General features: G+C 39.6%; 1 protein-coding gene across 1 annotated transcript in view; it reads right to left on the bottom strand.

Moving 5' to 3' along the window:
* The window catches only part of OTUD7A (OTU deubiquitinase 7A), a 127,875-nt gene that overhangs the window by 12,813 nt on the left and 96,625 nt on the right, over positions 1-18,437 (bottom strand). Inside the window, exons 7-8 of the mRNA XM_065412413.1 lie at positions 16,841-16,968; positions 12,488-12,637 (exon numbers count right to left, since the gene is read on the bottom strand). Of these exons, the coding sequence (XP_065268485.1) occupies positions 12,488-12,637; positions 16,841-16,968 (278 nt within the window). The remainder of the gene's footprint in view (positions 1-12,487; positions 12,638-16,840; positions 16,969-18,437) is intronic.

The following is an 18,437-nucleotide window of genomic DNA, read 5'->3' as shown; positions in this document are numbered from 1 at the left end:
AAAGTGGCACACAGATGCAAAATCATGCTTCACAACTCAGTGTTTCTAGACACCCAGGGAGTAACAGCAGACAGGGATGTCTCTGACCTTTGGCTTGTTCAGCTATTGTGTTCATTCCTCTAGGAAGTAGATCTACGAACCACAACCCACATATTTATTACCCTCATACGAATATAACTCTTTCCCCCTTGAATTAATCCTAGGGGCTCAGAAGCTGCAGCTAGATAGTGCAGCATACAGCAGCCCTTGTTCTAAGCAGAGCTGACTGTATGAATACCTCATACCAGTATCTTGCATGGTACATTGGCTGCCAGTGGGTCCATTTCAAAGCGCTCAAGCTCACCTTCAAAGCCCTGAATGGGTGAGAGTCCCCTTATCTCAGGAACTTTCTGCTCCTCATCATGTATCAGATAAAATCATCAATGCAAGAACTAAAAAACTATAAAGAAAAAAAGCTTAAGATGGAGGTGTGTATTAAAATCCAGAAGCTGCACCACAACTGGTAATTTATACAAATATCCATTGAAGTCAGTAACTGGCTAACACACACCAGACCTCCTACAAACCTCTGTAATGAAATGTTACCATAAAGATATATTCAAAACTTGCATCTTTGAGCTCATTGTATGAATTTGCTTTGCAGACTTTCATTTCAGAGAGGATTTTCGAATGGTACCTTAGGACTGTTTAGGAAATGGCTCCTTTGTGAAAAGAATTCTCACAGGGGTTGGCTGGCTACTGGTTGTTATTGTTGGTGAGCTGCGAGACAGCTGCCATGTCCATTATGCACAATGCAATTCCCTGCAAAGGCCAAACTGGTTGCCAAGCACCTACCTGAAAAATCCCTTAAACATAAGCCGTTGGAAACCAGGTGCTCAATGTAGGAGAAAAAGGAAATCAAAGATAGGTGCCACTTAAGGCTCAATGGTTTTACTGAATTGATTTTCCCATCATACGCTTGACATTTAGATTCAGTTTTTTCATTTCTGTATTACGTTTTTAGCACTGCTCTCTAATACCAAGTGTTTCTTCAATACTGCACAAAGCCACCGTATGACACTGTCCTCTTTTGTACAACCTCATCCAAACTTCTACACAGGAGTACCTGACTGGGTGTTCAAGTCTTGGATGAAGATGTTAGAAGAAGGTGTGTTATAAAAGTTTCTTTCCTCCTCACCCTCCTTTTTATAAACATCCTCCTCTCTAGCTGCAACCTTGTGCATTTTTGTAGCATGATTATCTTCCAAGCAGAAAGACTTTAGAGACTTGAAAAGCCAGCGGGTTTTGTTGTTGTGTAACAGGGGTATATGCCTTCCTTTGGGAGTTTAAAACACGTCTGCAGCTTTGTCGGTGAATGAGAAACAGTGTCTGGGATTCAAACTCATTTCTCCTAGCACATATCACTTGTAGAGCACCAAGCTGACCTTATAACTCTCCCTGTTTCCTTAGTAAATACGTTTCCCTCCAACACAATAGGAACAAACACAAATCTGAGTTTAGTTGATTTCCGCCTAACTTGATATGTTTTTGATTAGCTGTGATTTTGATTTGAAAGCAGAACTAGAAGCTTAATTGGGTATGATTTATTCACAGCAGGCTAGAGCTACAACTTTGATTTTATGCACAAGAAATCCAAAATTATGCATCTTTTCTTCAGTGATGGTGCTGGAGCAGCAGTTTGCAGGAATACAGCTGGACAAGATACATTTTTAATCAATGGTTATACACACTTAAATCAGCTTTCCAACATGGTGCATCTGAAATGTAAAGGAATCCTTTAAAAAATATAGGTAAGAGCTTTCTGTCTATAGAAATTTTCTGTAAGAAGAGTGTTGGTCTTTGAAAGCCACCAAGTTCAGTGTAAAAATGCATCATTTTAATAGTAATTTTAAACTTACTCCTTTTTTTGAAATAAAGTATTAAAAAACCTAGACTGAGATTTTCAAAACTGCCTACATAGTTTGGATGCATTAATGTGAATTGAACTCCAAAATCCCCTATGCATCATTGAAAAATTTCAGCCTAAATGTATTTGTTTGCTGAGGTATAATAATTCTAGTGAAAATAATTTGCACTTTGGGAGGTTGGACTGGATCCTGTCATCCAAGGATCTCAAAGCTCTTCCTAAATATTAACTAAACCTTGCAACACTAGGGAAGTAAGTATTATTGTACCCATTATACAGATTGGCAAACAGATACAAAATAGTTACATGACTTTACCAAAGTCACAAGATGAGTCAGGTGTTAATGGAACCAGGAGTTCGGCTTCCAATTGTCTACTGTACTTACTAGGCAACACTCCCACATGAGTATCTGTAAATCCACATTGTCTGCTTGCCACAAATCACAACCTGCAGGATTGTTGGTTTTGCAATTAATTTATTATTGGGCCACTTGTTATCCACAAGTGAAACATTTAAGCTTTAATACCAAAATCTCATGGAAGATATGAAAACTTTGATCCTTTTACATTTAAAAAATATGTTTAAAAATAATATGCTTAGGAGCACCTGAATATCCTCCGCTTAATATCCTGGAGCTATGAGGCTTTCATCTATACTCCAATCAACTCGTAGCCATGCTTCCCCTTCACTTCTTGTCACTTAACTAACCATTTCAAAATTAACATCAACCAAAGCAGACTTAACATTTATTGTGCTTCTTCTATAATTCTTCACTTTTTAGTGCTGCTTTTTTTTTTTTTTTTTTAGAAACCGTAAATGTCAAGGACAATTTTCCAAACTCTGTCAAAATCTTGACATCCATCTCTTTCAGAGCAAGTGAAAGAAGAGTGAGTGTGTGGGGGGAGAGCTTGGAGGCAGAGGGACAGGAAGAAGGGAAGGAGTGAAATAGGGGAAAGGCAATGACAGTTTTTTTCCCCTTAAATTTTATACATATTCAGTGGAGCCTCCACAGAGGTGATTACACTAATCAGTGAGATGCAGCTGCCTACTGGAGCGCTTATCCTTGAGAATTAGCCAAAACAGAGAGTAGCAGCAAAGCTGTATAGAATCAATGCAGCAGAACTAAATTATGTAGAAGAGAAATTTCAGAAAGGCGATGTTTTTCTACGACAGCAGCAGTGGCTACATCTTGACAGTTTAATCTGTAATATTTTTAAAAGGATTATGACTGAAATTTGCTTTGGTTAAGAGAACTGCATTAAAACCTTTATATATCTGACATTTTTGCACTTACAGCATATATGCCTTTGCCAAGGCCAGACCTAAACAAAATTTTGGAGGTTTTTTTGTTTTGGTCTCTCTTTTGTTGAGGGATCACTGGTAAATAAATACAATTGGAAAGCTTAGAAAAACAAACACAATTATAGCTAGCAAACTAATGTGAAAAACAACCGCAAATCAATTAAAATAAACTAAACTGTCCACTTTTCTGGTTTCCCCAAAAGTTCACAGACCCTGTCAAGTAATTAACACTAATCTTTCTAAACTGATCAGAGAATTTGTGGGATGTAAGCTACACAGAATCACAGGAGCTATTTACTTCATAGTGTCTCCTTGTAACATTTAAATCAAAGGATGCTTTGAGCTATGTTGGGAGTAGAGCCATTACATTTATCCACTTACAGGAAATCAGGCTTTATAAAAAGAGTTACTGTGCCTTTGAACTGACAAATTCATGAATAAAGGCTTTTAGGAATAATCAGCTAAACACCCATGATTAAAAGAATTTCAATGTGACAGTTGCTTATTTCACAGTAACAGTCTAGAAATCAAGAGACCCATTTTTAGTTGTCTCCTCCTGACTCCCCCAAGAAAAGTATCTTCAAATAACTTGAAATTGATCTGATGAAGAGAGGGAATCAACTTCAGATGGGAATCTCTATCACCCCTGTGCTACAAAAGCACTGGGGCTTTCACATTCAAATAAAAAACAAACAAAAATGCCCACAGTGTTTGACTTCACATTTGTGGCTTGTATATATCTTCTGTTATTATTGTGTCTCATCCTAACACAAAATATTATTGTGTGAAGATCAAAGGAGACGGGAAAGAGAGCCCTCTGTAGTAACAATCACATCCACCAGCTACCTCAAAAGTCAGTCATCAGACCCTTGAAATCCTCCATCTGCTCTGTGAGGTCTCCAAGTGAACCATCTTAAGGGGTGAATGACACAGCCCATTCCCCAGGCAGACGGTATTTTGGCCACTTGAGAACAAAGGCTATCACCATTATAAACAGATTTTTGTGGTTGTTACTCTGGGTAGATTCTTCATTGAACAAATAATACTTGCCATCCTAGGTTAATTATTCACAATTGAACTGCTATTTACAAACTACTATTTATTCCACCAGTAGTGAATCAGTGTTTGTTTCTCTGATCTTTGACCTGTCTAGTTAGAAATGCTTCTTCCCACCACTGATAAAGAATATAAGAGGGGGAGGTGGTTCTAACGAAACAGTAAGCCTCTAGAGTAATGGATTGTATTTAGCTGAACTTCATACAATGAAACTTTTCATGGACAAAAAGAACAGGAGTACTTGTGGCACCTTAGAGACTAACAAATTTATTAGAGCATAAGCTTTCGTGGGCTACAACCCACTTCTTCGGATGCATATAGAGTGAAACATATATTGAGGAGATATATATACACACATACAGAGAGCATGAACAGGTGGGAGTTGTCTTACCAACTCTGAGAGGCCAATTAAGTAAGAGAAAAAAAACTTTTGAAGTGATAATCAAGATAGCTCAGTACAGACAGTTTGATAAGAAGCAAGTGTGAAAATACTTACAAGGGGAGATAGATTCAATGCTACTCTGAAACTTTTCATGGACAGTTTCTTTGCAGGTAGAGGTGTCTTTCAAATTGCACAATAGCTCAGTTACAACCTGGTGCCAAGTCTGTCATGAGTCTGAATGAGATAGTGTTCATCCAGGTAGCTGTATGTAGAGTAGGATGATAACCTCTTCTGCACTCAGATCTACTAAAAGAAACTAACTGGAATTCTGACTCAGCTAATGACTATGGGCTAGCTTCTGTGGCAGAACAGAGCTTTACTAAATGCAGAACCAAAGAGGTGGGGAGCAAAGATGTCTACCACTAAGCCACATTTATGTTCCCCTGATAGTACGGCTGGTGACATACCAGGCTGGTCTGGTACCTCGCATAAGCTAGAGCAGTAGGGGATCATTACAGTAGCCAGGAATTACTAGAGCATAGGGAAACTCTTGCCATACCCTGTTTGATCGATCAATGCTCCCAACACTGTGGCCACTATGGGAATTGGTGTAGGAGCTGTTACGCTACTGGAGACTTCCGCTCAGGAAGAATCCTCAAGTGAACAAGACCAGCTGCTTTGTGCTGATGGAATGTCACAAAGCACCTGGAATAGTGGCCAGGATCTGGCCCATAGTAGAAAAGACAACTGTTCTATTTTATATTCCATCCAAGCGCATCTACAAATAAGTGTACAGTGAGTGGGCCTGTTTAAGCATTCAAAAGTCAGAAAATGACAAAATGAACATTTCACACACAACCTTAACTCTGCCCTTGTGTTTCTGTATGATATAATGTTAATTATACAACATACTCTTTTTCAATTAATGCAATAAAATATCATATTGTTTCTTCCATAGTAGTAGGAGCAGATCCTGGAAACACTTGCCACTGGGCATAATGCTGACTACTGTGACTTGGCTTCAGTGGGACCATTCATAATAGCTAGTGCTATGCCCAATAGCAAGTATTTGCAGGATTGGTTCTTTAATACACATATGTAGCAATTTGTAATAGTGCAAGTATACACTAATGGAAACAATTTTAATTGTCATGATGTTCCCACAAAACTTTGTAATTATTATTATTAGTTATTATTTGTATTACCCATCATGACTAAGATCCCCAGTCATGGACTGGACCCCACTGTGTAAAGTGCTAAACACAGAACAGAAAAAAAAAGGCCCTCCCCCAAAGAGCTCCCAATCTAAGTTGTCTTAGACTTTTAATGTGATAACTTCTTTTGTCACATTGTTTATTTCTAGTGATTTTGCCAGCACCTGTACTCTCCATTCTGTTGTCAGCCAGCAGCAAATGTTTCTGGGTCCAGTAAAAAGGTTGAAGAAAATATGCCCAAATTTTCAAAAGTGGCCTCTATCTGTGGATGACTTAGCTTCCATGATTTAATAGTTCAGACCGAAATTTATAAAAAAGAATAACTCAAAATAATTTCTGTACATTTTGCAAAAGACATTAAAATGTGTTTGATGGCTCCCATTGGAGGAAAAACCATTTATATTATTTCATAAACAAAAGAATCCCCATTTTTATTACATATTTGAGGACTTAAGTAGGAGTACGTAGTACATTGGCATTATGCTGACCTTCTGAACAGGGGTGAATTTCACCCTCTTCACATAGATGAAGAGTTTTGCATGTGAAAATTCTATATGTACAAAGAGATATTTGTAAAATTGTATTGTACTGATCTGTCAAGCTGTAATCCATGTGGCATTTACAAAAACAGAGTCCCTTTTCATTATAACAAAAGCAGGTATCCATTATCAACTTTGAGGAAAACTGCATTTGCACCATTAACCAGATGCCAGCTCTTGTCCAGGCTGCAGGCATTAGCTAAGAACTGCCAACTCATAGCTGAAGACCAAATCAGTTCACCTAGATGTTAGTTTTTGCTCAAAATAGGTATTATCTTATAATAATGTATTCAGTGTTCAGACTCTATGAAATGCTTGTAAGTTGCTGCATGCATTTATCTCACCTGTAATGTCGGTATTCCATGCTATAAGAAAATATGTAAGTTTTGCTTTATAGCTTTGCAAAATGTTTGCTCTGAACTCGTGAACCCAGGCATTGGAATCGTTCCCCCTGCCCATCCAGGAGGACTATCAAAATTTAAGTAGGCCATTATAAGACAAAAGCTTTGTTAATTGCCCTATCCACCCATGGAGAAGTACATGCAGAAGGCCTTGTCCCATTGCTTTGAACGCTGGAAGAGGGAAATAAAAATAGTTGATACAAAGATTTTTCATCTCCTTGCTGTTTGAACTCTCACAGGGCCAGAGAAGCCAAAGTGAAGCCAGAGATCCTGGGGGTTACCTCTGGGGTCTGCCCTAAAAGACACTTTGACAGTTCACTACAACTCTGTCACTTTTAGGATTTAGAGGATAACTCATTTGTGTGTATATGTTTGCTTGCTTTAACCTGTAAATAACTCATTTCTTTTCCTAATTAATAAACCTTTAGATAGTTTACTACAGGATTGCCTACAGGAGTTGTCTTTGGTGTAAGATCTAGGGTATCAATTGATCTAGAGTAAATGACTGGTCTTTTTGAACTGGTGTAGGAGCAGGATTTTATAACTGTACTATGAGAATAAATGTATGATTTGATTTCATCCTGCCAGCCACCCTTTTTGAATAGCAGAAACAGGGGCGGCTCTATGTGTTTTGCTGCCCCAAGCACAGCAGTCAGGCGGCTTTCAGTGGCGCGCCTGCGGGCGGTCCGCTGGTCACGCCGATTCGGCGGCATTTCTGCGGGAGGTCCGTCGGTCCTGCGGCTTCGGCGTACCCGCTGCCGAATTGCCACCGAATTCGCGGGACCTGCGGACCTCCCGCAGGCATGCCGCTGAAGGCAGCCTGACTGCCGCCCTCACAGGGACCGGCAGGCTGCCCCCTGCGGCTTGCTGCCCCAGGCACGTGCTATGGATTACAAATTGGGCCCTTTTTAATTCTTTGTTTTAAGGTTTACTTAGTAAGAGACAGGATCCTGTATTGTGTCTATGTTAAGTAGATTAGGGGAACGTTGAAGGCCTGGGCCTCAATGTGAATTGTTTTGGTTATAAACTTAGCAAGGTTTAATTTACAATGTCTTTTTGCTCGATATAAAATACTGCTGTTTGTATTCTCAAAGGTCTCTGTAAAAGATTGTTTGTGTGAATGAGGAATGCATGCATGAGGAAAAGATAAGGTGTGAAGGCCATTGTTAACCAGATGGTCAAGAAAGGAGGAGCGAAGACACTTATCATGACTTCTTGATGCCAGAGAACCATCAACGAGCATCCATGATTGAGGAAGGGCAGATTGACGACCCTGAGGTGGAGGCTGGCACACCTAAAGACAATTGATTAAATCAAATCGGGGACAGGATGACCCTCTCGGAGGTGTTTTGGAATGTTTACATCAAAAGATAACACCAATTAAGGAGTAACCGGTCATAAACTGACACAGCAAAATCCATAAACTTCAACAGAGAAAAAAGACTATAAGAACAGAGTGCTTTGCCATGGGGTTTGGGTTCGTCTTGCCACACCCCAGGAGCATCGGATCGCGACCGACAGAGACCAATCTGGCTGGCCACTAGATTGATCCAGACTCTGGACTGGTAACTATAAACATCAACTGGCAGGACTGTGTGCATGGTGTGTGTGTGTGTGTGTGTGTGTGTGTGTGTGTGTGTGTGTGTGTGTGTGTGTGTGTGTGTGTGTGTGTGTGTGTAACTGAAAAGCATATGCTAACTGCTATATTCTCAATAAATAGGGCGTTTTTCCCTTCTCCCCTATAAAAGATCTTGTGTGCTTCTTATAAGTATAACACTGGAAGCAACCTGAATATTGTGTGATTTTTTGATGTAAGTGACCATTTATCACTAAGTCCAGTTTGCTTTGGTGGCAAGATAGACTGAAGAGTCTAAGGGAACTGTCTGTAACTGCATGGCGAGACTGTTAAAGTGATCCAGGAGTTCACATATGTTACTGGCTTGGTGAAATCTAAAACCAGTTTGGGGTGTCTGTCCTGTTTTTGACAGTCTGCCCTGGTCATGAGCCACTATAGACATGGTCATGAGCCACTATAGATAGCGTAACAATCAACTTTGAGGAAAACTGCATCTTGCACAATTAAATGGCACCTAACATGTATCGTCAGGGATCAGACGAAGTGAGGTCTGAAATGAATGCTGTAGTACTAATGTCAGGAGGATATCTTTGTACATGTCACTTAGAATGGTGAAGAATTGCTGTTGGTGGCTAACTGGTTAAACTTTCAATGTCTAGAAATAATTACCATCTGTAGAAGAGCAACTTGATATTTTCATAAGAGCTGATTTCATATGAAAGTTTTATAGTTCAGTATAAAATATTGCCTCTATCTAGTGGCTGTTTGGGGAAAACTAGAATTGTTTAATGTTTAACCACAATTTTTCCTATTCATGATAGTGTATTGTAACTCCCCCAACCATTCTCCCCCCAAAATTCAATTAGAAATTCTCAAGGTACATACATGTCCAAGTGGTTATAACTGCCTGTACATATGGATTTAGCTGATTATGTGTGCACAAGCCAATGAACAGTTATCTGCATAAATGTTCCTTGCACGCACAGTTGCTGTGACTACATGCAGAAGCACGGTAATTGTCGTCGCACATGCACACAGCTTGCACATGTATGAAAATGTGAACACAGTGTTCAAAGGCAACATAAATAATTTCACGTAAACTAGCAAAATGAAAGCTGCCACTTTTTTTCCCCAGCAAAGGGATATATAAGTTGATTGATGACATGTATTTTTGCCATATGGACATCTGCAACATCTGCGTACATACGTGAGCTGTGTCACAGACCATAAACCAATTTCCATTCTGGTTTAACAATCAGAATGTTGCTGTTGACGTGCTATACATTTTCCTCAGACTACATGGTACCCTCCAAAAGCGTAACTTAAACAGTCAATGAGAGGCGCTGGCTATTACAGATGGCATTGGATTGGGAGGGTGAGCCACACCAAAGTGCAGGCTGGACCATTTCAGCCCTTCCTGGCTAGGGGACTGCTGAAGTCCGCGGGATTGGCCAGTGGACTGCCATCCATAAAAGGCAGAACAGAGAGGAAGCAGGCGTCTTTCTGCTCTACCCCTCACCATCATGCAAATCCCACCCTCTCTTCCATCATTTGCGTTCCTGATTGGTGTGGTATCAGTCTCAATCAGCAGAAATGTCTGCACTTGCTGAGTAAGTGTGAGTTTTGCGATTCACTTAACTGATGGTTTGTTTCACAGGATCACACATTTTGGTGAGTTGTCCTTGCAGCTGGGGTTAGATTTCCCTCAATGGGGACAATATTATTGGGGTCTGTGGAGAGAGGCTTTCCTGAACCTGCAGAGATCAGGATGCACTAATGGTCTTTCCTCTGAATTAAGCTTTACCTTTCCATCAGTACCGAGGGAGAATGGACTTGTGAGGAGGCCTGAACACTCATGAGTCTGGGTGGATTCATTGGGCACCACCCTGCATGAAGTTACAAGCTTTGGAATAACATGGGCCCAGTAGGGCCTCAGGTTTAGGCTAGATGGTTGAGCCTGCAACGTGTTAGGATGCTCTAGTTAAAGAAACCTAAGAATTTTACTACTGAAAGGGTTTACCATCTTCCTATTTCTAACTGTAATGGGAAACACATATGCAGCAGGAGAATGGCTACAAAAAGTCAGCAGAGAATTACCCTGGCACAGGAGAAATCCCAGCTGGCACAGATGTGCCACATCTAGGTCTGCACTAGCTATCCCATCACCCCAAGAATAGGGTTTGTGCTGTGGAAAAGAGGGATGTGGTGGAATTAGGCCTATCCTCCACTAGCATATGGTCCATTAAGGACCCTACACCAGTGTCATAAACATACAGCTAAGGGTAGCATAAAATCCCTCCTTACCCTGTAAAGGGTTAATCCTTCCTTTACCTGTAAAGGGTTAAGAAGCTCAAATAACCTGGTTGGCACCTGACCAAAAGGACCAATAGAAGTGACCCAGAGAGAACACAAAGGAACACAAAACAAAAAACTTCCCCTAGAAGACACTTTCAAATCTGCGGGGGAAGGTTTTTGTTTTGTGTTCCTTTGTGTTCTCTCTGGGTCAGCGAGGAACCAGGGCAGGGAAAATACATCTCCCTAAGCCATATCTGAACTAAGCATCTAATATTACGGAACTAGTAAGTAATAGCAAGGAAATGCGTTAGATTATCTTTTGTTTTAGCTTGTGAATTTTCCCTGTGCTAAGAGGGAGGTTTATCCCTATTTTTGTAACTTTAAAGTTTTGCCTAGAGGGGAAATCCTCTGTGTTTTGAATCTGATTACCCTGTAAATTACCTTCCATCCTGATTTTACAGAGGTGCTTCTTTACTTTTCTTTATAATAAAGTTCTGTTTTTTAAGAATCTGACTGTGGTTTTTAGTGTCCTAGAAACCCAAGGGTCTGGTCTGTGCCCACCTTAGTTACTCTCAAGCCTTCCCAGGAAAGGGGGTGAAGGGGTTTGGGGGGATATTTTGGGGAAACAGGAACTCCAAGTGGTTCTTTTCCTGAATCTTTGTCTAACTCACACGGTGGTGGCAGCAGTACTCATCCAAGGACAAGGAAGGATTTGTGCCTTGGGGAAGTTTTTAACCTAAGCTGGTAGAAATAAGCTTAGGGGGTCTTTCATGCGGGTCCCCACATCTGTACCCCAGAGTTCAGAGTGGGGAGGGAACCTGAAAAGCAGAGACTTGCATTAGAACAGCTGAGCAGATACCCTAAGCATTGTTGAGGCTGGTGCAGATCGGCATTCAGGGTCAGGGAGCCATGACCAGCTCCTCAACTCTTGATGTAGGATTGAATCTGGCACTAAGATTCTTCTCATTCTTAGCCCAATATTTCAACAGATTGAAACCTAGTATACAAACGTATGGTAAAATATTTTTATACAGCTGCTATCACTTTTTTTTTTGCAGAAGAACAGATGTCAGCAAGTGGATCAGAAATAAAAATGTTAACTGATTTTTTAAAGGAAAAATATGTTTAATACACAACTCAAAAGATACTTTTCATTAGGGGTATGTCTACACCTCAATCGGGAGGTGTGACTTTAGCACACAGCAAGACCAAAGCTAGCTCCAGTAACAATAGCAGTGTAGCCATGACTAGCATGGTCCAGCTTCTAGCCATTTACCCAAGGTCCTGGGAGGGGCTGTATTCAGGAAACTAGCCTGGGCCACCACCCATTTTGCCCTGACTACACTGCTATTGGTACTTGATCTAGCTTTGATCTAGCTAGATCAAAACTAACTTGGCTATGAGCTCCTCCATGAGCTGCAATCATATCTCCTCATCGCAGTGTAGACATACCCTATGTAAGCTTTCAATCACAACTGCGTGACCCACTTTTCATCTTCAGAACACTTTACTAACTCTAATTAATGAATGCCTTCAGGATCCCTAGTGTAAGACAGGTAAGTAGTATCTCATTTCCATATATGTAAGCTGACACAAAGGGGTTAAGAGCACGTCAGAGAGAGAAAATCAGTATTAGAGCAAATATTAGAACTCAGGAGCTCTTGGCTCCAGTCTTGTTCTTAGATGATTAAAATGAGCCTACCCAGTAAAATCCAATGGGTGCAGTTTCCTTTTAGATAGATAAAAACCAGCAATTAGCACTTTGCATTCCACTCCACCACAAAATATTGACTAGATAGGAAATTTCTCAGCATACCTTGTTCTCTCTGTTGATCTTTTTGTTCCATGGATACAAGAGCAGAGAAATGCGCTTGATCGTAAGCCAGGACAAGAGGTGAGCAGTGACATCGGTTAGGTGGAACTTCCAATGGCAAGTAAATTCCTCCAAATGGGATAGGTGCAAATGCTGCAAAGACAGATGCAAGATTTCTTGAAATAAACAAACAATAAAAAATGGGATGGAGAGAATAAATGGACCCTGACATTATTTATATAATTTATACCAGTTACTACTCAACATTATCAGAGCTACATGTGGGTTTCAGCAGGCAGTGTTAAGTGAGGGGAAAACCTAATTCTTTGGTGTTGAAAATAGTCTAAAGAACAGTTCAAGTCTCATGGTAAAATTTTAAAGGAATTATCAATTTAGAAATAATTATGAAACAATTCTGTTCCTGTCCCAAATTCTCCCCTAATTGCAATTGTTTATTAGTGAAGATGTAACCGTATAACAACAGGATCTTCATGTCTGATACACATGAGCAGAATTGAATTTTCCATGGAATATTTTTAGTTACAAGGAAAAGTTTCTCATTATTGGCACCAAACATGCGGTATCAATTTTTTTTTTGGCAATGTAGTCTGATTATATTCTTGGCTACTAGATTTCTTTGCCAAACAGATTTTCTTTGATTACTGTTGCATATGTAGTGCTCATTTACAATTTGTTATGAGTATTGTCTCTGCAAGGGGAGAGTTCAAGTGTTTGTGCTCCTTTTTCCTTTGTGTTCTTTGATATTTCATTCAATTATTGTATATTGGGGAAGGATTTTTTCTAAGCCCTTTTCATGTATTGATTTGGCCAACTTATTATCATCATACATTACATTTTCTAGTTTTTTTGTTAAAGTGGCAGAGGTTTTAGAGAATGGGTGCCTGAAAATTTAAAGTATCTGTGACTCTCTGTACCTCGGGGAACACCCTACACCCCCATGTTCATCTTTATAAAATGATTGTGTGGTATTCAATGCAAAGTTTGTCATATTGGGTCTTTGGAAGGCTCATGATGCACTGAGCCTGGTTGTTATAGTGATGTTATAGTAATTGTTACAGTAATGTTATAGGTTATAATTTCATGTATACATTATGGGGCTGAAAATGTATCATCATGGCTTAAAGCAAGCCCAGGCAAAAACTCTCCAAGAACGAAGAGGCAGTTCACACCTCATCAGGGCAGGTATGGGACAAACCCAGCCCAGCCTCACAGGAACAAAGGACGCTGGCCTAGGCAGCAACAAAAGAAGCTGTTCGGTTTTCGAGGGAGTCACCCCCCTTCCTTTGGTCAGTTTGGAACTGCAATGAGGTAATGGTCACCTGACTCTGAAGGGGAGGGGGCAAAGCCAAGAGGGAAGAAAGGACATGATAAAAGGGAGAGACATTTGCCATGCTCTCTCTCACTCTCTTCCACCCACATTTACAGACACCACACCAAGCGACTGAAGCGCTGATCAAAGGGGAGAGCCTGGCTGAAGAGCAACCAGCCAACCTGTGGTGAGAAGCATCTAAGTTTGTAAGGGCATTGAAAGGGTTAAAATCAGCTCAGAATGTGTTTTGCTTTTATTTCATTTGACCAAATCTGACTTGTTATGTTTTGACTTATAATCACTTAAAATCTATCTTTATAGTTAATAAATCTGTTTGTTTATTCCACCCGAAGCAGCGCATTTGGTTTGAAGCATGTCAGAGACTCCCCTTGGGATAACAAGCCTGGTACATATAAATGTCTTTGTTAAATTGACAAACTCATATAAGATTGCAGCGTCGAGCAGGCATAACTGGACACTGCAAGACGGAGGTTCCTAGGGTTGTGTCTGGGACCGGAGATATTGGCTAGTGTCATTTGGTTACATAAGCCAAGGGGCAGCTTACACGCCAGAGGCTGTGCATGAACAGCCCAGGAGTGGGGGTTCTCACAGCAGAGCAGGGTAAGGCTGGCTCCCAGAGTCAAGGATTGGAGTACAGTACCAATTAATGTATTATTATACAGGAGCCTCATTATTTTACAGAGGCTCTTATACTATACATGAGACAGTAATGCAAGTCATAAGTTTCATATAACTATAACATTCAGAACAATATCCCATTAAGCAGTGACTAAACACCTTTTTTTGCCCCCACAAAACCACAAATCATTTCTCATGGAAAGGTAAACATGGTCTATTGGTCTGAGTAACAGACTAGCAGCTAGGAATTCCTGAATTCTAAATCCAGCTCTGAGAATGACTCCCTCTGTGACTTTAGAAAAATCACTTAATCTCTGCCACAGTGTGCCCATCTGTAAAACGAGGATAATTAATAACACTTACCTACTTCACAGCTTGGTAGGAGGCAGCAAAGATGAATTAATGTTTGCAAGGCACTCTGAAGAGGAAAGTACTATCTACGTGTTAAACACGGTTAGTTTTCAAGCCTGCCCCAGTTAAACTCGTATTTCAACACTTGTTTTACATTAGTAACACAAAAATGTGGGAAAAAGTATGGAAAAATCTGCACCAGGAAAAAATACTTTTTTATGTGATGATCTATTTAACTGTGCATTATTCGCTATACAATATAGGCAGGGATGCTAGCACTGCCTATTCATAAGATGGTGGCAACACTTCCCAGGATAAGAGCTTGTTTTTGGTTGCCTATAAGTTTGGCAAACTATAATCATTTGAGCTGAAATTTCACATGCTGGGTGACTGTCAGGCTAAGATGTTTGATAAATTTTAGCCAAAATGGTTCAGAAATTTCCAAGAATGAGGCTAGGGAAAATATATATAGTTTTATCCAAGTGTATAAGTCTTTACAAAAATTGCAGTTCATGCTTGCTCATGGCAAAGTGTGTGCTTCATACCCTCTCCCTCTCCCCAGTGCTGCTCCACATAGAGAATGACAGCCTGCTACTGCTATCACTTATGCTGTTACCTCAAGTGGCAGAGGTTTGGGGGGTGGATTTAAAGGTTCTAGCTCTGCTCTGAAAACTATGTTAAGAGAACACTATTAAGATTGCAAGTTAGGAAATACCATAATTAAGGTTGTCTGGCCCTGGGCATGTGTGAACAGTGATTTTTCAAAGGCTCAGAACTTCGCCAAATTTGGGTGGATTTAGATGGGGATGGCAAAAGGCACTTCTCTGACACTAAGGCCAGCCCTGCCAAATTTCAAATCCCTGCTCCAAAGCATAAGGGTGTTAGAGCTTCTCAAAGAAGAGATCACTAGAATTTTTTTTTAACATGGGCAAACAATACAGGTCCACCCAGCTTCGTTCTCAGAAACAGCCAAACAAATTTAGCTGAAATTTTCCAAAAGAATTCAGCCTAAGGCAGACACTCAGCATGGAAAATTTTAGACTAAGTGGTTATAGTTTGGCAAAGTTATAAGCAACTGTAAACAGGGGCTTATAGTGGGAATTTTGAGATGACATTAATAATAAGTGTTACTACATACAAAGACCCATCATAGGATAACATATGCAAAAACATTCAGAAAAAAATAGGACTATAATAGGAACTGGGCAAATTATTCATAGTGAATAGTTTATTGGATTAACTTCACTTTTTTATGTGCAAACAAATTGAACTTTATAAATGTGTTCATTACTTGAAATGGTTCAAACCACTTTCTCAGAACACATTTTAGTGCACGAATTGTTTGCAAACTATTTGATTTGATGATACATTGCACAATTCACTATTTAGTGGTTTGTTATTGGTGTCCTAATTCACATGGTACAGTCCACATGAATTGCAATATTTGCCTACCCTCTTTTAGTAAGTCAATAGGAAAATATAAAAAGTTGATCTATCCTTAAAAATGTATTTAGACCCGGGAGTTGATCCAAAGCCCATTGCAGTCAATGACTTCAATGTGCTTCAGATAAGCCATACAACTATAGAATGTGTTTTTAAATTCGGTGACTTTTATATTAAACAAGGGCTTAAACTTTAGAAGGAAATGCATATGAAGGAAAAATTAAAAAGAAGCATAAACACTGATAGAGAAATGATGATTGCAGAGTATGGAAGGAGAAAAGAATACAGCAGAATTAGAACTTTGCTAACAGAGCTTGATTGCCCTATAAATCTGTTATGGATTCCCTGAATTTCAATATTGTTTTTAAAATGGGGCAAATGTTCACAGTGCTGTATATGGTTTTAGACACATGAATCAAGTCACATGAAAGATGATGGGCTCCACAGACCTAAAATCCCTGAAATGCTCTGCACTGGTACCCCTCGTTTATGGACATCATTATAAAAAGACTGTTATAATGTGCTCTAAAATTCCTTTGCTACTACATTTATTTGTTTTAGCTAGGTGCATAAAGTGCTAATGAAAAACTTACCTTCTCCCCCTGAGTCTCTTAACATTGTGTCTGCTACAACAACAATTGGTCTTCTCAATATATGTGCTAAGACAAAAACGTGGAACTCTTCTAAACTCTCATACACTGGATCTTCTGAATTATCAACTCTGGAAAACATAGCACAATGACCTCAGCTGATCAACTTACAAATGAAGATTTCCCCCCCCTCAAGGTTATTATAATAGACAAATAGAAAGAGAACTAGCAATGACACATGGAACCTTTTCTCTTTCAGTCTTCATTTCAAATTCAGGTTAGATTAGTAGTGATTGAAATCTTTACCATCTGATACATTTTGGTAGCCACCAGTTTCATGTGATTCTCAGCCAAGCTCCTAGTGGATGGTCGTCCCTATCACTAAAATTACCATCACCTTTGGCATCCTCTGTAGAGAAGCCAAGGCTGGAGAGTCAAGTATTCCCCCACACCTCCAAGGTAAAGGTTGAGGCACATTGGTACGGCAGTGTAGGAAGCTGGCACTTCTGTTACCAATGTCATACCTGCCTTGTGGAGAGAGGACTTCAGTCTCTAAACCTGTGCCTCTAAGTCTTTTAATCAGTATCAAAATATGCACAAAAAAGAAAATAAAAACAAAGAAAAAACTAGGGTGTGGGTCGGGAAGAGATGAGGAATCTCCTTCAAATTAATTTTCTTGTCCATTTACTGACGTTTGTTTCTGAAGTCATACAAAAAAGAAGCAATGTAAGCAGCTCACATTTAAGACAAGAGATCATGAAAGTCAAAATGCTATACAGGACTACAGAATAAACTACTGAACATCTGACTCCTTCATTTATGGTGACCTCGTAATGAGTCTGATCTAGCTCCTACTGAAGTCAATGGGAGTCTTTCCATTGACTTTGACATGAGCTAGATTGAGCTCGGAGTACTATATACAGTGCAGTGACAAAACCTCGTGTTGCACTAGCAGAATAAAACAAATATCAAACTAAGAGCAATTCTTAAGTCAAAATATCTGGTCATTAATGTTTTTGCTTTTACAGACATTTTTTAAAAAATGCAGCTTTAACCAATTTTTCCCCCAGTCTATATTTTGAACATTCAACAATAGCCTAAGTAGCTCTAAAGCTCATCCAGCATCATAATGAGAAAGTAACTTAGAATAAAGTTTGGAAAATGTCATGCATGAAAAGAAAGGAATTTAGAAAAACAATGCAAAATGTAATTGGAGGTCAATTTATGCTCTTGAGCACTTGAAAAGACTTCTACATGTCAGCTTTTTCTCCTTTCATATTTTATATACAATTAAGCTTATTTTAATGACACCAGAAAGAAAGTTATAATACTTTCTCTACATGATGAAAGAGCAGAATGGCCTTTTAACATCTAGCTGCCCAAGAAAGGGGAGTTATTTGGTAATATTTCACAGTTGTTGTTGATATGACATTTTGTGTCTAAGTAAGAAGATAATTCTGTACATCAGATCATATCCATTACTAGACCAGAGTCCTTAACTTCAAAGGTGGCCAAAATGAACAAATTGCCTACAAAAAGATCTTGGAGGAGACAAGTACGCAGACGATGCTGTTAGCAAATTAGAATGATGTCAATCCTA

This window comes from Emys orbicularis, chromosome 10 (genome assembly GCF_028017835.1).
Source record: "Emys orbicularis isolate rEmyOrb1 chromosome 10, rEmyOrb1.hap1, whole genome shotgun sequence".
NCBI lineage: Eukaryota > Metazoa > Chordata > Testudines > Emydidae > Emys > Emys orbicularis.
This window is presented reverse-complemented; position numbering and strand designations above follow the sequence as displayed.